At 42.7% G+C, this 26,179-nt stretch overlaps 1 protein-coding gene across 2 annotated transcripts in view; it reads left to right on the plus strand.

Moving 5' to 3' along the window:
* The first annotated feature begins 847 nt into the window (after positions 1-847).
* The window catches only part of IMPA2 (inositol monophosphatase 2), a 70,920-nt gene continuing 45,588 nt past the window's right edge, over positions 848-26,179 (plus strand). Inside the window, exons 1-2 of one of the 2 annotated variants that reach the window (XM_075530008.1) lie at positions 848-1,124; positions 12,087-12,220. In XM_075530008.1, the coding sequence (XP_075386123.1) occupies positions 1,026-1,124; positions 12,087-12,220 (233 nt within the window). In that variant the 5' untranslated portion in view covers positions 848-1,025. The remainder of the gene's footprint in view (positions 1,125-12,086; positions 12,221-26,179) is intronic. The other variant, XM_075530007.1, reaches the window with a different exon arrangement.

The following is a 26,179-nucleotide window of genomic DNA, read 5'->3' on the forward strand; positions in this document are numbered from 1 at the left end:
GGTGGTGGTGTGTGTGTGTGTGTTTCTCGCGGGCAGTTTCCAACACACACCAGCTACTAATTGGCTTTCTCCAGGGAGAAAGATGTGGCGCTCACAATCTGTAAAAAACGTAAACCCTGAAAACCCGATGGAGCAGTTTCATCCTGTGCTTCGAGGTCGCTGATCCTGGAAGTACTTCACACAATTGCGTTTGGTTTGGCTAAAAAATCAAAGTTTGGGCTCTGAGCTCACACGTGGAGTAAGTAGTAGGAGAGTGTGTAACAACACCCGTATTCACTCCCTTTGTGAGTTCTGTGCATTCCGTCCTGGGAGGCCAGCCTAGCATCCAGAGGCAAAGTCGCGGGCCTGATAGGCCCCACCGGACCTGGGACAGAGTTTTTCCATAGGTGACAACCAGGAACGGGTCCTGCGCACCAGGCCAGCCCAGCGCCCCGCGCCAAACGCGGGGGACTGAGAAAGGCACAGCATTCTCTCTGCTGAAACCCTTCGCGGTTAGAATTTGGATTCCGACGTTCATTTAGGCTTCAGCTGGGCAGCGCGCAGCCCGCCCACCCCGGAGCCCTGGTGTCCGCGGCGGCGCGCGCCTCTCGGACGCCAGCCCGCCAGCCTTCACTTCCTCCTCTCCCTGCTCCGCCTCGCATTCCCGGCCGGGGGCCAGGTGGACGGCTCCCGGCCCAGGTGCGGGACGTGCGGCCGGCCGGATGCCCCTGGGGCAGCGGGCTCTCCAACAGGTCGCAGCTGGAGGCGCGGGCGGGGCGGGGCGGGGCGCGGAGGGCGGGGCACCGTGGGCGGGGCACTGTAGGCGGGGCGGCCGAGGGGCGGGGCGTGACGCAGTCGGAGCGCTGCCCGCCCTTTGAGTTCCAGGCCCTTCCTGGCCAGCGCCGCGGACAGGCTGGCTCGCGCCCGGGAGGTTTCCCAGCGTGGTCTCCGGGGCGGTGGGACTAGCGAACGCCCGTCCTGGTTGCCTTCGCGCCCGCAGCGCCCCCAGCCCAGGCTGCACGTCGCCGCGCCCCACCGAACCAGCCATGAAGCCGTGCGGAAAAGACGAGGCGGCGCCGGCCGCGGGCGACCCCTGGAAGGAGTGTTTCGAAGTGGCTGTGCAGCTGGCACTCAGGGCAGGACAGGTCAGCGGCTGGCCCGGGGGGGTGGGGACGCCCCCCGGGCCGCCCCTCTGCGCGCCCGAGCGCCCTCTGTGCGCCCCGCTCCATCCTTTGCCCCTGTGCACCTCTCCACTCTATTTCTCCCCTGGGCGCCCCCTCGAGCGTCCCAGAGGGTCCCTATTTCCTTCAGCATCCACGTGGGGCAGGCAAGGGAGGACTTGTTCTGGCCAGGTCCCACCCACAGGGCACTTTTCACCTGGTTACCGTTGTTCTGCTATCCGTGTGGTCGGCAGTTCAAAACCACCAGCAGCTCTTCGGGAGAAAGATTGGACTTTCCACACCCCTCAGCATGGACTCGATGGCAGTGAGTTTGGATTAAAAAAAAAAAAAGATAAGCAAAGGCACACTGTCCCCTGCAAAGACGCAAGGAGCCTCCCTCTTAGACCGGTGGGGCAGCTGGAGGCAGGAAGTGGGGGTGGGAGGCGATGGGTAGTGGTGGTTGGGCACTGTGACCGCCTGCTGCTTCTGCTGTCGACCACCAGTCCACCCGTTGCAGCTTGCCCCTGTGCTGGGTGTGAGACCCTGAAAGAAACTTTAAAAAAAAAAGAGAAAGGTTTTGCCGACAAACCTACCCTTTACCTTCCTTTAACCCCAGGGACTGGGGGAGGGGATCGCCTCCTTTATGTCTTGTGGCTTTCCCTAGAGTGGTGCAGGCAGCCACCAGAGAGACTGGGGCTGGGTGACCTCTCGTCTTTGGCCACTGAAAGGCTAAGTGTTATTAAGCTAAGGTGACTCGACTTTTGTTTTTGAGAGTGAGTTAGAATATATTAACTATGCAAATCCGTTCAGGAGTTTAAAAATCCCTCCAAGGCTAGAACACAGGCCCTATAGATGGATCCTGTGACCAGGCCATTAGTGTGCATATCCCTGGGTGTACTTCCCAGCCACGTGGAGATCTGGCAGATCCCAAATGACGGAGTGCTGCCTAGGAACTTCTCACACCGAAGGCGGATGAACACTGGGAGGCGGGGCCAAAGAGAGCCAAGGGCTACACTTGAAACTGGTTTCTCAGTTTGTGTGTTTGTACTGTGCATTTTCCTCAGTGCCCGGCCCGGTGTCTGTCTCATAGTAGGTCTCCATAAAGGTCTGCGGGGAGCAGGTGGTTGATGGACAGATGCCTTCCCCTGTGTTGGTTTCCTATTTGTGTAAGGCACAGGATTGGCTTCTTGGGGAGGTGAAGATGGCCAGACGGAGTGGTGTAGGCTCATACACCTTCAAAAGAGCTAAACAGAAATTGTTCTGATGTAACATCTGGAAACGCTGTTATCAGTTACCCCCTACATCACTGGTTCTCAACCTTCCTAATGCCACGACCTTTTAATACAGTTCTTCATGTTGTGCCGACCTCCAACCATAAACTATTTTTCGTTGCTATTTTATAGCTGTAATTTTGCTACCGTTATGAATTGGGCGACCCCTGTGAAAGGGTCATTTGACCCCCAAAGGGGTCTCGACCCACAGGTTGAGAACTGCTGCCCTACATGTTCAGCTCACAGTGTGACTTAGCCCAATGTGCAAGGTATGGTCAGACAAAGTGGATATTGCCTTACCTTGATGTTACCTCTGTGAGACAAAGTGTCATGGCACCGATTCTGACTCACGGCAACTCTAGTTGTGCTGACGTAGGATGATGCTCTATAGGTTTCAGGGTCTGACTCTCCCAGGCCTCCAACCAAACCTTTCTTTCCGTGTGACTCACCCCTTTTGCTTGTCAGCTGAGCATTGTAATTGTCTGCCCCTTCCTGGGGTTCCATGGTCTCTGACTCCTTTCACAGGTAGGCCCCACACCAGCGGGCCAGCCCCTCTTTGTTTTAAGGATGCCCGGCTGAGCTTCCAAGCACGTGTGGGTTGTAGGGAGTGTTGTGAAACTTCACCCTTGCCTCCATTACCTTCCCTGTGGGAGGAAAGAAAGGACCCAGACCCCCATGTGAGTCAGCTAGATAATGACTGCACCAGAGTTCTTCCTGTCCAGTCAGGGATGGAGCCCTGGTGGTGTGGTGGCTATGTGGTGGGTGGCGATCCTCATGGTCAGCAGTTCGAAACCACCAGCAGCTCCGAGGGAAGAAAGAATGGGCTTTCTACTCTGGTAAACAGCTACCGTCTCGGACACCCACAGGGCCTGTTGCTCTGAGTCAGCATTGACCATGGCCGTGAGTCTGTGGGGAGCCCTGCCCTTCCTACTCCCACCTCCCCTCCTTACAGGGGTTAGGACACAGCTACAGATCGTCATCACTGTGAACCAGGTGAGGGTCTACAGAGCGGATCATAGCCGTAGAGTCCACATTTTGTACACATTTTGTTTCACCTCATTCATGGCAAACAATGGCAGTATACCATCACTCACCCTAATTCCTCCTGGTGCTCCTGTTTCCATTTCTCCTTCCTAACTCTTTGAACTTGGTCTTTGAATAAACACTGCCCTGCTGCTCTTGAATGATTGAGGAGATGTAGGGACTTTATGCTCCACCATAAAACACTTCTTGCTTGAGACTTTGAAGGGAAGCCAGCTCAGGATCCAGAAGCTGCTGTGTAAACTCAAGTGAGCTAAATTATGTGTATTAGGCTTTTCAAATTTATATGCTTGAAGAAACAGAAGTGTTTAATGTGGTTTATTTTATTCAGTGAATTTATGTAGAACTTTAATAGGGCAGGCACAATTCTCAATGTCCTACAAACTTTAATTTATATAGGAGACATTTTCGGTCATTGCCACTTGCCAAAATCAAAAAAGCTTTTTCCTTTTGAATGGGAGGAGGGCAGAGTGAACCAAGATGCTGCCATTAGGAGTCTCCTCAGGAAGCCCATCGCCATAGGGTTCTCTTCAGCATTATGCTCATGTTTCCTGCCTGACTGGCTCTCTGTGAGTATCAGTAATGCCATTAAGTCAAGTTCAACTCAACAGAACCCTGAACAACAGAGGCAACCCTATAGGGTTTCCAAATCTGTAATCTTTATGAGAATCTGGCTTCCATGGAGTGGCTGGTGTATTTGAACTGCTGACCACTCAGCAGCAAAAAACATCACTGCATCACCTGAAGTATTATATATTATATTGTTTGAACACACCACAATTGATTTATTCATTTACTCAAGAGGATTTTCAGTAATTTCTAATCTGGAGTTATATCTTGAGTAATAATGTTGCTATAATTATCTTGGATACATCTTTTGGCTACATGTGCATTTCTGTTGGGTGATATATTATGATAGGATAGAATTGTGTCATAGAATATTTAAATTCTGTTAGTCATTTCCCAAAATACATCACTAATGTGCACAGTAAAAAAAATCATCTAACACCATTCATAATGGCTAAAATGGAGGGGCGGGGGGACTGACAGACAGCAAAAGTGTTGCTGAAGACATGGGCAATGGAAAGTCTTTCCACTGGTAAGAGTGTACATTGGCAGACTCTTCCATCAGCACATTGAACTTGAACCTCACTCTGACTTGGTTTGCATCTTCTCTGTCCTGTGGAACAGAGGGAAGAATTCAGCCAAGGAACAGTGTTGTGACAACATAATTTATTACCCTAGTTCCTACCTCATAGGTATGGGGCCATGCCTTAGTCCCCTGAGTCACTCATTCAATGGCGCTGAGAGTTACAGGAGACTCATCTGCAGACTCCCCCAGTCACAGGCTAATCAATGATCTCAATCTGTTTATGCAGACCTAGAGAAGGCCTCCAGGGAGAAACTATACTTGAGCTTCGTGTTAGAAAGGAAAAATTGGGAAGTAGCACAGCCAAGAACATGACGACGGTATGGTATGGAATAGAACACAGCACCAGGAAATTGCAAGAAATTTACTTTGGCTGAAAGATAAGGATGAATGTGAAGAGTCAAACCCTAGGGTGGGAGAAGATGGGATACAGTAGAGTCATGGGTTGAGGATCATATCCAACTGATCTAAGGTAGTATTGATTGGTTGGTTGATTGATTGATTTTGTAAGTTAAAGTAGACTCAGTGAGGAATTACAAGCTGAGGGTGAGAAAGACCTGGGAGTAAAGAACTTCCGGGGTCTGAATTCAGCCATTATGGGGATTTCATGGCATTACAGTGAGGTCTGGATTGGAGATGAGTGTATGAGACCTGTCCATCCTAATAGCTGCACAAATGGAGGGAGTCAGTTCAATTTAGCAACTAAGAATTTGGATCCTGGGGCCAGATTGCATCTGTTGGATTCCCTTTTCCTGCACTTTTAGCTGAACAACCTTGGACAACCGCCCTCATGGCACAGTGGCATAGGATCCAGGGAGGGTAATGAGCCAAAAGTTGACCAGATTTGGTCCTGAGAGCCCTTGTGCTACAAGCAAAGGGTCTGCCCCTTTCCCGGTGAGTTAGGAAGACCACAAAGGTTATGTAGTGGAATCCCATGAGATCTGGCTCTTGGAGAGGCCACTCTGCTCACGAGGAATGAGACCGAGGCAAGCAGAGCGTTTGGGGGCTGTTTCAGCAATCCCAGCAGGACTGGAGTAATCATACAGAATGGGCACTGTGGTTTGGGAAAATTAATCGGAAATAAAATCTAACCATTTCTGTGTGTAACTAGATGTGGGGTGTGTATAGGCGGAAGGAGCTAAGAATGATCCCTGATTCCCATTTAGGCATCTACATGGATGGCAGTACCAGCTCTTGAAAGGAAAGAGGCAGCTGCGAGGTGTGGCTCAACATGTTTCAGCAGAGGTGTCTGAGGAGGAAGGTGTGGAAATCCTGGGTGTGGTGTCTGCCGCAAGGGAAGAGAGGGGAAGTGTGGCTTTAGTTACAGACTTTCCTCTGATACATACCGGGGCACCCCGTCCCCCCCAAAAAAACTACCTTGATTTTGTCCCAAAGATATGTCTTTAATTTTTTTTTTTTAACAAAACAACTTCATCACCTTCAAAGAGCTCTCTGTTACACTTATTTGTCAAATCTGCAATTCCATTCTTGGATACATTTTTCAAACTCATCAGTTTGGATGGCTAACAGCACCTTCCTCATCTTTTTTCTTCCACCTCTTCTACATCGTCAAATCTCTGTCCTTTCATGTCCCTCTTCATTTGTGGAAACAAAAAGAAGTTGCATGAGTGAGATCAGGTGAGTCAGGTGTGTAGGACAAGAGAAGCATTGCTGTTTTTTTTTGTTTTTTTTGTTTTTGGCCAAAAACTGGTATCCTGAGATGGCTGCATGAGCAGGTGCATTGTCATGGTAGCAAAACCAGTCCCCCCGCTGTCACCAATTGTGCCTTTTTTGTTGCACACTGTTACTCAATCTTTTCAGAACCTCTAAATAGAAAGCTTGATTAGCAGTTTGACTTTGTGGAATGAACTCCAAATGTATTACAAGTCAATATTTTCGTCCACTGGGGAAGTTGACAGATGTCCAGAACAAGGTTTGTCATCAACCAACATTTCACCTGTTTTGAAATGAGAAAACCCACTTGAGTTTTCCTATACTGCTGTCCTTGTAAGCTGTGTTCAGCATCACAACAGTTTCTATGGCATTTTTCCTGAGCAGGTACCAAAATCTCACAGCCACACACTGTTCTCTTAAACCAGCTATCCCAAAAAAGGAGGTTCTAGTGAAACTGCTTTTATGAAAAATTCACTGTGACCAGAGAGAACCTCCCCAGGCGATGCCACTGGGTGCACTAACAGTGAGTTGCTCTATGCTCACCTCCTGGGAAAAATTCATACTACCAAAGCTGCTCTCTGGCCTAGCATAATTCCTGTTTTTTGGGGGGTACCCCCTTATATTCCCAAAGAAAATGGATAGAAACAATCGCGAAGATTGAAAAAAAAAGGAAAATTTAATCTTCAAAATTATATAATCCAACATCCTACTTATGAATCCTTAAAAGTTCCCTCCTATCCTACCCCCAAAGTATGCCCAAATTAAAGTATGCCCAAATTAGATTAGATGTATTCCAAATTGCCCACAGAGTCCCCTGACACATGCATCCTGTTCATGTACTTTGGCATAGGTTCTCAAACTTATTTGGTCTATTGTCCCTTTTCAGGAAAAAAAATAAATTCCAACACCCCTTGGCAATTAACCATAGTTTGGTTTATTTTGGATCAGGAAAAACAGTTGCATCGATACTGGTTAAGTTAGATATGCTTACCAAGAAGCTTGTTAGAAGTCTCCTGGTGTCTAGTTACCTTCGAGTTCAGTCCACCACTGATCTGCCAGTTGTCACACTGGGCTGGCTTGTATGATGCTTTTATGTTGGGACCTTTGCTGCTGCTGTTAAAAATGCCAGAAGGGTCCCCCATAGTAGTAGACAGGTTTCAGTGGAGTTTCCAGATTTAGACAGACCTGGAAAACTATTTCTGAAGAAAATGGGCCAGTGAAACCTTATGAATAGTTGTGGAGTGTTTGATAGACTCTCAGAAGATGAGCTCCTCAGGTTGGCTGGCATGTAACTGGGAAAGAGCTGCCTTGTCAAAGTGGAGTCGACTTGAATGATGTGGATGAAGTCAAGTTTGGGGAACCTTCACTTGCTGATATGGCATGTCTTAAAATGAGAAGAAACAGGCATAAATATCCATTAGTAATGGAACATGAGATGGACCAAGTGTGAATGTAGGAAAATTTGAAATTAAAAAAATAAAGATCAAAATCCTAGTTATTACTGAGCTGAAATGAATGAATGTTGACCGTTTTAAATCAGACAGTTGTTTGATATTCTATGTCATGCATGACAAATGGAAGAGAAAAGGCATCGCATTCATTGCTAAAAGGAACTTTTCAAGACCTATCCGTTCTGTCAGTGATAGGATAAAATCTGTACACAGAGAGAGAACCTACATTATACACTAACCACTCATGCTGTGAATAATGAAATTAATTCTACCAACTTCTGTCACCTGAAATCAAACAAACATGCAGTCTAGGTACACTGATAATTATTGATGATTTATTGCAAGCATTAGGAACAAAGAAGATGGAACAGGGGTCAGGAAATAGACCCTGGTGATGAAAATAAGGCAGGGCATCACACGATAGAGTTTTGTAAGACCAAAAACCTTTTTATTGGAAATGCTTTTTTTTCTTTTAATCATGTAAACTGATTATACATGTGGACCCAGCCAGATGGACTACATAGGAATCAAATAGACTACACCGATAAAAATAACAAAATATAGAAACACTCAGCTGAAAAATAACAAAAATAATGAAAAGCAGAACAAATTTAAAATAGGACAACTAACAGGCTAAACAGACTCTTACATTTTCTTAACTTTTTGAATTTTAACATTTTTATCGCTATTTCAAATGTAGACAGCTCAGTAGTTTAAACATATTGAACCGAGCTGTGCTCAGTATTAGCTCCCCATTTCTTGTACTCCCCCTGCTATACTGCTAAGAAACTATTCATGCAGTGTTGTTGGTATAGATTTGCCTATTCAGGATTTCATGTAGTGAAAAACAGAAAAACTAACAGGAAAATAAACTGCACCAGTAGTAACAACAAAACATAGAAAAACTTCGGTTGAATAAATAACAAAAATTAATAGAAAGCAGAACATATTTAAAATGGGTCAAAGGGAGAACAAATGATGAACTGTTCAATTTTTACCTAATGGCCTCAGCATGAATCCACTTTCCAGTGCACTCTGAGAGCAAAGCTATTGAAATTGCTGGTCCATGGTCACAGGAGATTCACTGGAGAGTCAATCCACATGGGGACCTGAGTCTTTCACTGTCATCTATAGCCTTCTGCAAATTGGATGCTCAGGATTTAATCTTCTCTGGTCTTGAGTTTTATTATTTGCAATCCTTGGATCGTACAGGTTGGCGTGCTTCTTCTATGTGGGTTTAGCTGTCACCTCACTTAAATGGCTGTTTTAAGACAAATGTTTAAGACACCAGATGTTATTATTTCTTTAAAAAAATCATTTTTTTGAGGGGAGATTTATTCTTTCTGATGATAGGGTGCCATTAGATTTCTACTCCACATTTTGCTGTAGCTCCCTCATATTTTCCGGGATTTCTTCTGGAGGGTATCCAATAGAACCATGTCAAAAGAACTAGTTGTTCTTAGATTAGGGCTATGCTTAAGTGGGAGCTCAAAATTCATTCATAGATCTATGGTCCCCGACTATGTCTGTATCTTCTGTCTGTCTGTCTGTCTGTCTGTCTGTCTGGTCTACTTTAGAGACTTCATTATCCTTTTATTGGGAAACATGATAAATCATCCCTATTTGGCAGATGGTAATTCTATTGATCGCATCAATAATTTAGCCAATGATACAGGATTTCAAGTACTATTTGGAAAATGAAAGTATACCTATAAAGGACAATTAAAAAATTTTTTTTACCCAAACACATGGATGGTTGACCTGTACATACTGAAAACTCAAATGACTGGACACTATGCAAACAATGACGGTTGGAGATAGGGCAAAACTTTCAATAACACTCATTCCTAAAGGCAGAGCCATGCCGGCTAGACGCAGACATGAGTTTGACTATAAATCTAGATTTCAAGAGCATATTCCAATTCACTTGATTTAAAACATGAAATCGGGATGATAGTTTTGACTTTACGCTGCTGTTGTTAGGTGCCATCTGGTCTTGTCTGACTCAAAGCTACTGTGTGCACAACAGAACAAAATACTGCCCATCCTCACTCTTTGTAGGTTTAACTCCACGGTGGCAGCCATCTGTCCGCACCCTCCCTCGTTTCACGGCCCCTTTAAGCGTGATGGTCTTCTCCAGGGACTAGTCTCTCCTGACAGTATGGCCAGAGTGTGTGAGATGAGGGCGCACGACCCTAGCTTTTAAAGAGCCTTCTGGCTGTAGGTCTTCCAAGACCCACCAGTTGTTCTTTTGGCAGGCTAAGGGACCTTCCAGAAGTAAACTCATTGGTTGTTGTCTGGTCTTCCGTACACACTGTTCAACTTTCACAGGCACATGAGGGGAGTGAAAGTGCCATGGCTCGAGCAAGTTGCACCACAGTCCTCAAAGTAACATCCTTGCTCTTCAACACTTTAAAGAAGTCTGTAGCAGATTTATCCAGTGTAATAAGTTGCTTGATCTCTTGGCTGCTGCTTCCATGGCATTGATTTTTGGATCCAAGCAAGATTAAATCCTTGAGAACTTCAATCATTTCTCCATTTGTCATGATGTTGTTACTTGTTGGTTCAGTGGTGAGGATTTTGGTCTTGTATACATTGAGTCGTAATCCATACTGAAGGCTACAGTCCTTGAACTTCATCAGCAAGTGCTTCAAGTTCTCCCCACTTTCAGCAAGCAAGGTTATGTCTTCTGCATATCACAAGGTGTTAATAAGCTTTCTTCCAATCCCAATGCAGCATTCTTCATATAATCCAGCTTCTCTCAATATTTGCTCATACAGAATACATGTGATGCGAGGCTAAAAACTTAAAAATTAGTTTTATTGACATATCTTACACAATCCAATATATCCATTCATATTTCTGTTGTTCCTCCCATCAAGTGGAGTTATACAATCATCAGTGCTATCAGCTCCCCATTTCCCCTCATCCTCTTCCCATACTCTCAGGGAACCATTACTCTTGTTATTACTTCTGCAGGGTTATTTATCTTGACTTCATGTACTGAAAAATTTTAAATATATAAATGAACATACTCAAACTTAACATGATTAATGAGGTAAAACAAATAGCAACCTTAGTAGTAAGAGGAGGAAATATTAAAGAACTAATGGATAATTATGTGGTAAATCAGTGCTATACCTCACCCTGGGTTTATCATCCTTCCCATGTGGCTCTTCTGAGATGGACTCTCCAGGTGAGTTTGGGGCCTTGCATCCATGCTCCTTCATATCAAGTTGGTTGCATGTTTTTGAACTTGTGATACCTCTTCCCATCAACACCTCATGATCACACAGGTTGGTGTGCTTCTTCCATGTGGGCTTTGTTGCTTCCATGCTAGGTGGCCGCTTGTTTAATTACATGCCTTTAAGAACCCAGACTGTATCTTTTGATAGCTAGGTACCGTCAGCTTTCTTCACCAGATTTGCTTATGCACCCATTCTGTCTTCGGTGATCATGTTGGGAAAGTGTGTATCATACAGTGCCTCATTATTAGAACAAAGCATTCTTACACTGAGGCAGAATTTAAGTAGAAGCCCTAAGTCTATCTGCTTCCTTCTTACAATGTACATGTTTCTATTTATATTTTTATTGTTTTTCCTCTTCTGCCCTACAGTTATGTTTAACCATCATTCACATGTCAGTAATTGAGAGTATACCACTTTGCCACACACGTTTAAAAACAATTAAAACCATGCACTATTCCCTTATGTTTTTACAACTATTTCTTGATCTATGTACAAGTTCTGCAAACACACAATGAACTGTTATGGAATTCCCATTCTTCTCAAGACTACTAATATTTTGTTATGTTTCATGCAGCCAAATGCCTGTTGAAACATTTTAATTGGCCTTCCATCAATTCCTGAAGCCTTGTTTTTGGCAAATGCTTTCAGTGCAGCTTGACCTTCTTCCTTTCGGTCTTGCTCACATGCTCCCTCCTGAAATGGTATGATGCCTACCAGTTCTTTTGATACAGCGACTCTGTGTACTCTTTCCATCTTCTTTGGATGCTTCCTGCATCATCTTACATGGAAAACTCATAAACTCAGATTCATAGAATTACATGGGGCAATGAGGAGCCATGTCTTCTTCCTTAAATGCCGTTTCATGGTCTTTTGTAGGGGAACAAATGGAGGGCAGACCTCCATGATGAAACACGTTTCTATGCCCAGAATAGTGGTTATTGCCCTAGCAGGAAATCTCAGAAATTCCTTTGGACCTGCAGATCTATCAGGAATAGCGGAAGTCAGTGTCCGTGGATCACACCTCTTGTGCCCACACAGGGCTTCCAGACTGAGCTTCAAGAAGTCCAGTGGAGGATTCTTGGAAGTTTGACTCACTTTTTACTATATTTCAGATTATCAAGAAAGCCTTGACGGAAGACAAAGATGTCTCCACGAAAACATCAGCTGCAGACCTTGTGACCGACACAGACCACCTGGTGGAAAATCTAATTATTTCTGAGCTGCGCACCCAGTTTCCTTCGCACAGGTAGGTGTCATTGTCGGGGTGAACACCCCACAGCCCCCTGCCATATTTATAAGCAGCCCCAGAATCCCACAGAAGGACATTGTGCCTGAAGTCGACGATGGAAAAACTCACACAAAGTAAGATTCATAGTCGGAGCCCACACACTTCAATTGGGTAGCAACCAAGATGGTCCTTGGTTTCCTTCTTCGCTCTCTTGTCATTGTGGCAGGGGGCCTTCTTGTAAGCAGATGGAGAATGAGTAGGGCTTCATAGGTAGCTGGCTTTTTATTTCACAGATAGGACTGGAATTGATTCCTCACGTCAGGGTAAACCAAAATCAGAAAATCAAACCTCCGCTATCGAGTGGTGTGTTAGTCTGGGTAGACCAGAGAAACAAATCCACTGAAATGCATGTGTATATAAGATAGAGTTTTATATAAAGGGAAAGTGTATATTAAGAAAGCATCCCAACCCCGTGCTGTCCAAGCCCACAAAGCCAACATTAACCCATATGTCTGACACCAATCCACAAAGTCCTCCTCCATCTCACAAAACACACACTATGACGCCGACTGCAGGAGGAAAGCCAAATCAGTGAACGTGTAAGCATCTCAGCGCTGGCAGGAGTCTCCACACGGGTGCTCCAGCACCCAGGGCTGCATCAGGGTAGGTCCATGTGGCTTCTCCTCAGGGATGTCTCACAGGAAGCAGGGAACTGGCTAAGGCAGCTGTACTCTGGTCTGACCATCAGAGAGCAAAAGACCCGAGAACTAGAAAGGCGAGGCTCACCAAGCCATTTATCTCTCTGCCCTTCAATTAATCCTACATGTATTTATCGGCCAGGTTGGCACAATGAACCTGAACTATCTCAAGTGGTTTCCGACTCATAGTGACCCTGTCTAGGGTTTCTGAGACTGTAAGTCTTTATAAAAGTCAACAGGCTCATCTTCCTCCCATGCCATGGCTTGTGGCTTTGAACACCTTTCCTTGTGGTTAGCAACCAAACGCTGATCCACAGTGTCACTGGGGCTGCATTTATGTCAGGATACTACCTTATAAATATGGAAAAGTAATACTTTTATAGCACTTTCAGGGGATAAGCCATTTGCCATACGTGGGGCTTCAAAAGTTCCAGGGAAAATTCCATTGTCTCTTAATTTCTGTTTCGTACTAACTTGTTAAAGACCCTTCATGTTTCTGGGGTTATTTAGTAGGAGAACAACCTACTCCAGAATGTCTAAGCAGCCTCTTTCCCCAAAATGGGGCACAAGGTGATGTACCCCTACCCGCTGTCACAGATAGACCCCTTATCTAGACCACAGTTGATCCAGGTCCTGTTTTGTTTTTTGTGTTTTTTTCTCTCCTAGATATAACAAGGGCATGTGTGAGAACCCTACTCTGCTCTCTCTCTTTCTAGATCAAAAGTTCCTAAACTTTAGAGGGGTCACCCTATAGAGAACCTGATATGAGTTATTCGTCTTTTTCCCAGGAAAACGTACCTCCAAATGCACATTTGCATTTTCCTCAGTCGTGTTTGTAGAAAGCTGAAGGAGTCTGGCACCAAGCTGCAGATTCTTCTTTACCTCCGGGGCCTACTCAAGCTCATTCTTTACTCCTGGGGTTCTAGAGAACATATTTGAAAACCATTGTTTTTGAGGCAAGAGATCTCTTTCCCTTGTTTAGAATCACCTAAAGACCTTCCATTCCAAAAATTACAATACTAGTTATTTGATTACTGGACATACATTTCTGTGGCTGACAGATTCCATGTTCATATGTGTTTACATGGCCGAAGTATACATGAATGCAGTTTGTTAGAGCAAAATACGTGTATTGTTGATTTGTACCGATGAACAATTCACATGACTGCACACTGTTTACACTTACCATGAAAATTGGAGCTAGGGCAGAACTTTAAAAAAAAAATCATTTTCAGGGCAGAATGTTCTTTCACAAAGGCAAAGCATATATGAAAATAGCACATATTTGGTAGCCTTGGGTGCCACTTAACGGGCACCCTGAAGGGCAGAATTCTGAATTGAAGTCCCGTTACTTCCACATCGATATCCTTGCGATAGTGTTTATCTGCGGCTGCTTCTGTTGGGCATATCAGCCTTAGGCACCTGGGAGTATTTCAGGTTCTTTAATCTGTTACCAGTATGTTTAAGGAAAAGTCCAGTTCACTGAGTGGGAGCTCCACGTCGAATACCGCTGCTGTGGTCTGCTGTGCCACTGACGTCTTGGTTCTCTCTAGTACACGTCCTGGGTTCCCAAGGGTTCGATACAGAAAGTTCAAATATGGCCAGTTAGGTACATACTGAGCTTATTTTCCCGTGGTGATCAATATACTTAATATTGAGCAGTATTCCCAGTGCATGCTGCCCCACCCGGTGTACCCATTGATCAAAGGCGTACCCTTTGATCAAAGGCGTAGTCATTGATCAAAGGCGTTGTACCCATTGATCAAAGGCGTAGTCACTTTCTCCAGGACCGACATGCCTTCTACATCACACCTCTTGACTTCGGGTTCCAGTAAGTTTCACTTATCACTAATCCCTCTTGTAGTAGTGTTTGTCAATTGGGTTGACCATAGAGTCATAGTGGTTAGGGACTGAGATCCGCAAGGTCTGCAGTTCAAAACCACCAGCTGTTTCTGGGGAGAAAGACAAGGGAAGTTCTCCCCGGTCCTGTAGGATCAAGATGAGTTGGAATCAACTTGATGGCAGTGAGTTTGTTTTGGTCCAGTAGAGTAATGTGAGATGGCAGCCACTGGCTGGGGTTTCCCCTCCCTCTGCATCATGGGAAAGAGACTCAGCTGAGATAAGGCCTCCCTGTCAGGGTGGTTTTTAATGTATGAACAAGGAGTGATTTAAGGTTCATGAACTCTAGGAATGCATATACCTCGTTGCCTGGGATACTGGAACAGAAGATTATATGACCTGGTAGAAAAACATCATGGCCTTAGAGTTGGAGCTGCTCTTAATCCTTCTCTCAAGAAAAACTTTTGATGTTACAGAAAGATTGTAGTAACCTGAGTATTAGAACCAACCCCCCTTCCTGTATACACACACACACACACACACACACACACACACACACACACACACACACACACACACAAAGAAAACAGTTGCTGAAGGTGCCCATGGAGAAACTGACAAAAAGAACCTGGAAAAAAATTTAAAAGCCAAGGATTCTTCAACCTGGCAGGACACTGCTGGTGTGCCAGCCCCTCAGGATGCCAGTGGTGAGCACATGGCTTACCTGCTGCTCACATAGCTCACATATCCTGCTGCTCATCCATTCTGCTCCCCCAGCACAAGTGGTGATTAGCTGAGTGGGAACGTAGCCAGGGGCATTCATGGCCCTCTGAGCTCCAGGACAGGGAAGGCCAAACTTGCTCAATGTACAGGCTGGAGACTTGGGTCTGTGGTGAAGAACTGTCTCCCAGCATCTGGCTGAAGCACTTGGAGTTTTGGTTTTGGCAGAGTGTCCTCAGAGCATTGGGAACTGACCATCCTGAGCAGGTCCAGAGTCAAGAGGGCGTGTATTAGGGAAACTCAGCTCAGGAGTGACTGAGTGTGTCTTCTTGGGCCCACGACTCATAGTGCTAACACCTGCCTGCCCACAAGCCCAGGCCCAAATTGTAAATGGGCCCAGCACCAGCATACAAATACCAACCAACAGAGAAGATACAACAAACTGCTTTGAAATTGGAAAGGAAACCACACCAAAAAAGCCCTACAAGTGAAAAAAAAGAAAAATTCAACAAAACAAGCTGAAAACAATGTAAACAAGACAAACAATAAGATAAAACCAAAAGAAGCAGAGATATCAAGAAGACAACCGAGAAACAAAAGGAACACAACATGAAAAATCATCATGAAAAATAAACCAGTAACACCATTACAAAAATAAGAAATGTTGACCAGCGGATGTACACTGGTACAGATAGGAACTGGAAACACGGAATCCAGGACAGATGATCCCTTCAGGACCAGTGGTGAGAGTGGCGATACCTCAAGGGAGGGTGGAGGAAAGGTGGGGTAAAAAAGGGGAACTGATCACAAGGATCTACATATAACCTCCTCCTTGGGAGATGGACTACAGAAAAGTGGGTGAAGGAAGACATCAAACAGTGTAAGATATGACAAAATTATAATTTATAAATTATCAAGGGTTCATGAAGGAGGGGGAATCAGGAAGAGAGAGGGAAAAATGAGCTGATATCAAGGGCTCAAGCAAATGTTTTGAGAATAATGATGGCAACAAATGTACTTGATACAATGGATGGATATCTGGATTGTGATAAGCATTGTACAAGTCCTCAATAAAATGATTAACAACAACAACAACAAAAAAAGAAATGGCATCAACAAAACCATGTTTACCAATAGCACCACTGAATATGAATGGATGAAATTCACCAGTTAAAAGACACAGACTAACAGTATCCTAAAAAAAGTGAACCTTTAATATTCTGCTTATAAGAAATGCTCCTTACATATAGAGGTAAACAGTGTAAAACTCAAAGGATGGGAAAAATTATCAAGTTAACAGCAGTCAAAAGAAAGCTGGAGTAGCAATAGTAATTTCAGACAAAGAGTTAAAAGTTAATGACATAATGAGAGAAAATGAGTGCATGCTTTAGTTATGAAAGCTCTAATTGAACAGGAAAACAAGCTTAATTAATGTATGTGCACCAAATGAAAGGCCACCAAAATACATTAATCAAATTCTTATAGAAATAAAGAGGCAAATAGATTATAACACTAGAAGACTTCAATACATCACTTTCAACTAAAGATTGATCAACTAGGAAGAAAATCCACAGAGATACAAAAATATTAACTAACATAATTAGCTTAATCTCAAAGAAATATATAGAACACTTCACCCAACAAAAATTCAGTTTACTTTGTAGGACCTATGGTAGCTATTCTAGGATAGATAATATTTAGATCATAAAGCATGCATCAATAAATTAAAAAACACTGAGATACCACAAACCATCTTTTCAGATCATAATGTAGAATTAGAAATCACCATAGAACAATCAACTCAAAAAAGATAAAAATAAAATACATGGAAATTGAGCAACACTTACTTTAGAACCACTGGGCAATTGAAAAAAATAAAGAACATAATCATAAGATCCCTCGAAACAAATGATAATGAAAATAGAACATATCAAAACCTTTGGAACACAGAAAAAAAAGAGTATTCAGTGGGCAGTTTATAGCAATAAGTGTACACATAAAGAAGGCAGAAAGAATTAAAATAACACCTTAACATGTCACCAACAACTGGGAAAAATACAACACAACAAACCATTGGGTACAAGAGGAAAAGAAATAAGAGCAGGACAGAAATAAATGAATCAGAAATTTTTTTTAAAAACTAAAAAAATGATTAAGACAAGAAGTTGGTTCTTTGAAAATATTAGTAAAATTGACTGGCAAACCCAGCAAAGCAAACGAATTAGAAGAAAAAAATTCTATGAATAAGAAATGAAACTGATGGCATCACAACAGAACCAAATGAGATAAATATATAATCACAGTATTTTGAAAAATTGTATTCTAACAAATTTGAAAATGTTGAGAAAATGGATAATTTTTTAGAAGTGCAATATTTACCCAAGTTGCCATAGAATGATGTAGAAAATCTCAATAGACCTATACAACAGGAGAAGTAGATATATCATTAAAAAAAATGCACTACCAACAAAATCTCTGTCAATATCAAAAGTCTGGGCCCAGGTGGTTTCACAGGGTAATTCTATCAAACGTTTAGAGAAGACTTAATACCAATTTTATATGAACTATTTAACAATATAAAGTGCACCCGATGCAAGTCAGAGTATTTTTTTCAGTTGCCTCGTATGCGTGTGAAAGCTGGACATGGACTAAGGAAGACGGAAGAAGAATCGATGCATCTGCATTGTGTTGCTGCAGAGGAATAGTGATGGCACTGTGGCCTGATGCAAGCACAAGCTGGTCTGTCTCGGAAGTACATCTCGAGTGCTTGCCCCTTGGAGGCAAGTCTGGAAAGACTTGGACGTACTTCTCTGGACATGTCAGGAGAGACCCGCCCCTCAGGAAGAACTTCATACTTGGTAAAGTGGAGGAGCTGCACAGAGAGGAAGGCCCCCAGTGAAATGGACTGACACCGCAGCTGCAGCGAGGGGTTCCAGCATAGGAAGAACTGTGAGGATGCTTCGAGAGCGGGCAGTATTTGCCTTGGTTGTATATAAGGTCTCTATGGTTGGAGCTGAATGATGGGACCTAACAACATTCCACAATATACAAATGGACGACATACCACCAAACTCCTTTTCTGAAGCAACTATAACTGATGCCCGAATCAGGCAAGGACATCACCAGAATTGAAAATTACCCAGATCAATATCTGAATGAATATAGATGACGAGATCTTCAATAAAATCCTAGCCAATAGAATTCAACAAAGCATAAAAAAATAATACCTCACGATTAAAAAAAAGAAGAGGAAGAAGAAAATTAGAAGAGTTGGGAACAGGAGCCTACCTTTATCTTGTTTATTTTTATAGCAGTTGTCGTGTAATATTTGCCCGCTTTCTATGCTGTTCCACTGGTGTACGTATCTATCATTGCACCTTACCAGGTTGTTTGACTGCCGTAGCTAGGTATTAGGCTTTAAGGTTGGGTAGTTTGAGGCCTCCTATCTGAGTATTTTCGACAAGCCTTGTACTTACCTTGGGTCTCTCCCCTCTTCGTGTCGCTGTTGCTGCTAGGTCATGAGTCATTCCGCCCCACGGTGACCCTGTGCACAACAGAGTGAAGCACTGCCGAGGCCTGTGTCATCCTCACAGTGGTTCCTGTGCTTGCGCCCATTGTTGTAGACGTGGGATGAACCCATCTCCTTGGTGGCTTACTGCCTTTTCACCGCCTTGCGCTGTACCAAATATGATGTCCTTCTCCAGAAACTGGTCTTTCCTGACAACATGTCCAAACTATGTAAGATGAAGCCTTTCCATTCTTTCCTTTAAGGAGCAAACGCTCTTTCAAGAGAGCTCGGCTCCTTTTAGCAGTCCATGGTATTTTCCATAATCTTCTTCTCCAGCACAGTTACCGTGCATTCATTCTTCTCTAGTCGTCCTTAATCAAGGTCCAACTTGTACATGCGTATGAGGCCATTGAAACTACCCTGGTTTGAGTCAGGCTTGCTTTAGTCCTCAAAATAACATCATTGCTTTTCGATACTCTAAAGAAGAAATCCAGTTTAGACAACTATTATTCAATTTATTCACAACCATAAAGATAGTGATAAAGAAATTAAAGAATTCTACCAATGACTTCAGTTGGAAATTGTTCAAGCATGCAATCCAGATGCATTGATAATTATTGGTGATTGGACTGCAAGAGTTGGAAACAAAGAGGAACAGTAGTTTGAAAATAGGGACTTAGTGATTGAAAGAATGATCACATAATAGCAAATACCATTTTCAATTACACTAGAGGCAACAATATGCATGGACTTTTGTACATGGAATACACAGAAATCAAATGAGCTACATCTGTGGGAAGAGATAATGGAAAAGGTCAATATCAGCAGCTAAACCCAGTTTAGGAGCTGACTGGGACAGTGGTAATCAGTCTTTCTATTTCTGTAAAGAATGAAGTTGAGATTTGGATAGGGATTATGGTGTATATGTAAATTGCTTCAGGTAGTATTGACATTTTCACAGTTTTGTCTGCCTGTCCAAGGACATGGGGTACCCTTTCATTTATGAAGATCTCTTTTGGTTTCTTGTAATACTGTTGCATAGTTTTCTTTGTACAGGTCTTTTGTTTCTTCTGTTAGATTTATTTCTAAGTATTTCATCTTTCATTAATGTCTACTTTGCAACTCTCTTAGCTAGTATACAGGAATCCAGTTGATTTCTACGTGTTAATCTGGAGTCTACTACCTTGCCAAATCTCTTATTGATTCTAACAATTTTTTGTGGAATCTTTTGGGATATTATATCAATCATTTAATCTCATCTCCACCTCTACGTCTACCTCTCCCTCCACCTCCATCTCCATCCGGTCTGCAAATAGTGTGAGGGTTTCACTTCTTCTTTGCCCTTTTGTATTCCATTTGTATTCCCTTGATTTCTTTTTGTTGTCTAATGGCTCAAGCAGAGACTGCCAGTGCATCATTGAATAAGAATGATGACAGAGGGCGTCCTTATCTTCGCCCTGTTTTTACTGAAATAAATGGTTTTTTCGTTTTTTCCTGTTGAGTGTGCTGTTGACTGTTGCCTTTTCATATACCGCCTTTATTATGCTGGGGAATTTCCCTTCTCTTATTTTGTTGAAATTTGGAAGTCAAAGATGAAGTGGATGAATGCACAAAGACTGATCTCCCAGTCGGTCGTAAGTTGAAGTGGATGGGTACTGGCCATTTGGAATCAGAACATCATATGGTTTACTGTGCCAGGCACCATCAGCTCCCCTTTTTTATCCTTTCCCTTTTTCTTTTCTTTCATACTTTTTCTTCAAAATAAAAGCTTGGTTTTATATTTTCTTTCATCGTTTGAAAATAACGATTTTTCCCCCAAAACCATTTTATTTGGAGTTGATACAGACTGGGTGGAGTGCAACTCCCTTATTCTGTTCACAGTACGGACACAGCATAAGTGTGGCCTCATTGCTATCAAAGTTGACTCTGTGGAGAACTTGTTTGCATCTTGCTAGTTCGGAGCCTACATTTGGTTGGTTGACACCTGGGTCTTTGGACTTAAGCCAACAGCCCACCATATTGCCTGTTGACTTGCCATCTCACCTACTGACCTTGAATTCTGCAGCCTTAAGGCTAACCTGAGGACCTTGAATTTATCCGTTCTCCATCCACCATGCTGTGGTCTTCCTGCTGCATCTTCCTGCTTCCTAGTTGCTCTTCCTGCTTCCTGATTCTGCAGCCCTCACAGCTACATGGGTCAGAAGTTTCCAGATTAACTTTTGACCCACAGACTTAACTAGACTGGACTTATCCACTGCTATAATTCTGTGAGATTTTTTCTCAAAAAATAGATAAAGATGTAGATATAGAGGTAAATGTAGTTATATCAGGGGGTACCAAAACAATTTTTTTCAAAGCTATATGCTTAATTTTTTTTTTTTTTACAAAACAACCTTATCGTCTTCAAAGTACTCTCCATTACACTTAATATATTTGTCAAATCTGCAATTCCATTCTTGGAAACATTTTCAAACTCACCTGTTTGGACAGCTGACAACACTTCCCTCATTTTTTTCTTCACCTCTTCTAGGTCATAAAATCACTGTCCTTTCATGACCTTCTTCATTCTCAGAAAGAAGTTGTACTGAGGGAGTTCAGGTGAGTAACGTGTGTGAGGCAAGAGAAGAACACTGATCTTTGCCAAAATCTGGCCTACAGAAATGGGTGTGTGAGCAGGTGCATTGTCATGGTGGCAAAACCAATCCCTGGTCTACCACAAATCAGGCCTTATTTTGTCACAGAGTGTTATGCAATCTTTTCAGAATCTCTAAATAGAAAGTTTGATTAGCAGTCTGACCTGGTGGAATGAACTCCAAATGCACTATCCCTCTCAGATCATAAAAACAAATTAAGATCATTTTGATCTTTGATTTCACTTGACAAGATTTTTATGGGCGAGGTAATGATGGTGCCTTCCACTGGCTTGATTGATTTTTGCTTTCAGTGTCATAAGAATACCACAATGTCTCATCATGAGTGATGACCTTGGGAAAAAAGTCTATTCTTTCAAAGCACCACATTTATCCAGTTGAAGCTCATTTTGCTGGTCAGTCAGAATTCGAGGCACAAATATAGCAAGGACCCTTCTCATTTCCAAATCTTCCATTAAAATTCATCGAACTGAGTTCCAAGATAATCCAGATAACTTCCCCATCCAGATAACTTCCCCATCTCTTCTCCATCTCGTCAGTTTTTGAGCACAAGTGTGCAAATTTTGTTGATAATTTTGTCCATTCAGAAAGTTGACTGATGAACGAGGTTTGTCCAGAATGAGGTTTGCAATCAATTGACAATTCACCATTTTAGAAATGAGAAAACCACTTGTACACTTGAGTTTTTCCCCATAGTGCCGTCCTTGTAATCCTTGTTCAATATCACAGTAGTTTTGTGGCATTTTTCCCAAGCAGAAAGCAAAATTTCATGGACACCTACTGTTCTCTCAAATCAGCCATCACAAAAAAAATGAGGTTCGAGTGAAACTGCTTTTACAGAAAAATTCACTGTGATCAAAGAACCTTCCCAGGTGATGCCGCTGGGTGCACTAATTCAGAGTAAGTAGTTCGATGCTTCCCTAGTGGGGAAAATGCAGCACTGCAAAAGCTTTGTCCCACAGAGCTTTTTCCTTCTTTTTTTTGGGGGGGGGTGGGGTGTGCGGGGAAGGGTTCCTCCTTGTAGAGGTAGATGCAGATATAGATGTAAATGTAGATATAGATATGTAGAGATGTATGCCAATGGTTTTGCTTCTCTAGAGAACCCACTCTACTACACACATCCATGTTCATCACAACACTATTCACAATATCAAAGTGATGAAACAAAGTAGCAGATGAATGGATCAACATGTATTTTACATACACAAAATAGAATACTTTGTAAAGTTAAAGTAATGATGAATCTGTTAATTGCTCGTGTGATATATTATAATGGATTGCATATGCCAGTGCCTGTGGTCCTATTTTGGAGGTCATGATCTGCTAATAGAAATAAGATGAGATTGAGCTCTGACCTTCGTGGAGGATGTGAATTGCACGGCATTCTTTGTTTAATGGCTGTTTTAGTTACTATTACTTACAGTGGATGCAAGAATTGTACGCTATAGTTGAGAGGAGAAAGAAAACTGTTTCTGGAGTGGCCTGAGAAAAAGCCTGGCTGACTAAGACTAGTAGGAGACCAATGCCCACAGGAAATACCTTACCAAAGGTCCCAGCCCATATATGCGTAAATAAGTAACAGTCCAGGAGTAGAGAATAGATAATTCTTTGGATGAAATTTGATTGGGCCGTGTAACCTCCCCAAGTAATTGTTCCTTGCCATGGGTTTGGAAAGAAGGTGAGGGAAGATATTGAAGTACTCACCTGTGAGCAATTGTGAACAGGATTCATTAAGATACCATCCTGCTTCGAATAGAAACTGAGAGCAGGGGGTGGAGCTTATCCCAAGCAAGAGTCAGGAGTGAGTGGTTCTTCTGGTCCTCATCTGACCTACACCTGCCTGACCTTCAGATTTGGGACCAAAGTATACTCACCACTGTGTGATACATTACCTTGAACTTATGTGATTTCTTCTGGATACTGCACCTATTCATAGAACCCAAACCCAAAGAGTAGACCCACAGGAGGTGTGGGGGAAATCCGAGGGGTTACCTGCCAAAACACTGGAAAACAGCTCTGTTGATTTAAGGGAGATAGTGCATTCGGAGTTCATTCCACCAGATCAGACGGTTATTCAAGCCTGCTATTTGGAGATTCTGAAAACATGTGTAACAGTGTGCAACAAAATAGGCATGGTTTGTGGCAGATAAGGGACTGGTTTTGCCACCACGACAATGCACCTGGTCACGCAACCATCTCAGTGTGGCAATTTTTGGCAAAAACAGCATGCCTCCCTTGCCCCACGCACCTTACTCTCCTGACCTCACTCTATGCAACTTCTTTTTGTTTCTGTGAATGAAGCAAGGCGTGAAAGGACAGCGATTTGATGACAAAGAAGAGGGGAAGAAAAAAATAAAGAAGGTGTTGTTAGCCATCCAAACAGATGAATTTGAAAAATGTTTCCAAGAATGGAATTGCAGATTTGACAAGTATTTTAAGTGTAATGGAGAGTACTTTGAAAGTGATAAGGTTGTTTTATAAAAATCAAAATTAAATACATAGCTTTAAAAAATATAAAATTCCATGTTTTTTGTATATAGCAGACTATCATAAAGGCTCGGCTTTTTGGACTTTTTTGATATCCAGTTTCTTGGAACTAGTTTGGTATTAACTCTTATAAAAGAAATTATTGCCACAGATATTTATAATATAATTCATGGGCCATCTAGTTAACATTTATTAACTCACCTCTGATGGCATGACCGAAACTGCTTGTCTTCGGTATGAGCCTTGTGCTGTTAGCTGGTATTGATGATTCCATGGGTCTTATGGTTCTCAGGTTGGACATTGTTCATCTCTGAACTGGACGGTAGACACAATTTAACTTGAGTGAAAGCAAAAGCAATACATAAAAAGGGCGAGGTCAGAAAACAATGGTGAGGCTAAAGAAAAACAAGGAGAACAAGTAACAGACGCAGATACTATGATATACAACCCGGCAACAATTGTAATCTATGAGTGGATGCATAGATACACACAAGCTTAACTAATATGGATAGGAGAATTGGACTACACCCATGAATGTACATAGGTTTGACAGAATATACTTGTACACATGTGTTTATCTTTGCTGTAAATATAGCTATGAATATTTTAAAGCCTACAGGGGGCAAAATCATAAAAAATTTTATCTTTAAATAGAAACCTTGTGGTAATTTCATGTCAACTAGGTAAATAGAATGTAGAATGGAGTTTAGCCTGTCAATCAGGTCACAAGGTCACATCTACCAGGAGGATCCTGGGAACTTTCTGCCTTCCTCCCTGGAGGCAGAATGCACTCTCTCTCTGCTTCACCGTTCTGTTGACAAGCCACATGGAACCACAATGATGGCAGCAAGAGCCTTGGAGATGTTTTAGCCACCACTGGATCCACAACATTTTCCACCCACTATGTGCATTCTTCCTGCATTCGGTATCATTTGAATGTGTTGCATCTAAAGAGGATTTTATGGACCAGACTCAGACATATGGGCTAGTATCAGATATATGGGCTAACATCAGAATTCTTGATCTGGACTTGATCTGTACTGGGCTGTGTTTTTTTTTTTCAATATAAAATTTCTCTTTGATATAAAGCTCTCTCTTACACATATGTGCGTGTCCCTGGATTTGTTTCTCTAGTCAACCCAGAATAACACAAACTTTGAATGAATGAATTTCTGGGTCTAGGTGCCCAGAATCATAGTCATGGGGGAAAATGTAATTCTAATCTTACATTAGTGAGTAGCTTGTGAGTGACACTCTAAGGTGCAATTGTTGGCCTCTCCCTGTCCAGAGCAAAGAAGAGTACAGAAAATGATAGCAATGCCTGGAAACAATTAGAGCACACATCCCAGCTTCTATAACCCTGGGACTAGAAGAACTGGATGGTGCCCAGTAATTGCTACCAACTTGTCTGAAAGGTTTTATACTAGAAAGTCCCGAATAGAGTGAGAAAAAAATGTGAAAGAATACTTAAATGATAAAGACCTGGTTTACTGATTAGATAGACTCTGTTGGAGCCCCGAAGATTATGACCTTGAGGCATGACCCTCATGGCTCACTTAGACACAGTTGTATAAGGTGAACAAGGACACTAGGGAGGCATGCAGGCCTTAGAAAACCATTTGGACCAAAAGGGCAGCATTTGCCCAAGGAGAGAGTTCACAAAGGAGGAAGGGTTAGGAAAGAATGGGGTCTAGAAATGGCAAACATAGGAAGACGGATGCAAGTTGTTACAGTGTCAAGATATCACTGGCATGATACTAAATGAGTATCATTTGTTGAGTGGAGAACTGATTTGTTTTTAAACTTTCCCACAATTCACAATCAAAAGTTGATAAAGAACAAGTAAAATAAGACAGGGAAGATTTTCTGGATATGGTCATCCTTTATAATATATAGCATTTTATTTTACAAAGTTACAAGTTCAGAAAACACTTTACAAAAAAAATAGAGAGGTGAGTAAGAATGCAGGAGAGAGAGAGAGAGAGAGAGAGAGAGAGAGAGAGAAGGAAAGCTTTTCCAAACTATTCCAAGGTATTGAACATAGGCCGTGACCCAAAACTAACTGGCTTTCAAC

This window comes from Tenrec ecaudatus, chromosome 13 (assembly GCF_050624435.1).
Source record: "Tenrec ecaudatus isolate mTenEca1 chromosome 13, mTenEca1.hap1, whole genome shotgun sequence".
In the NCBI taxonomy this organism is placed as follows: Eukaryota; Metazoa; Chordata; class Mammalia; order Afrosoricida; family Tenrecidae; genus Tenrec; species Tenrec ecaudatus.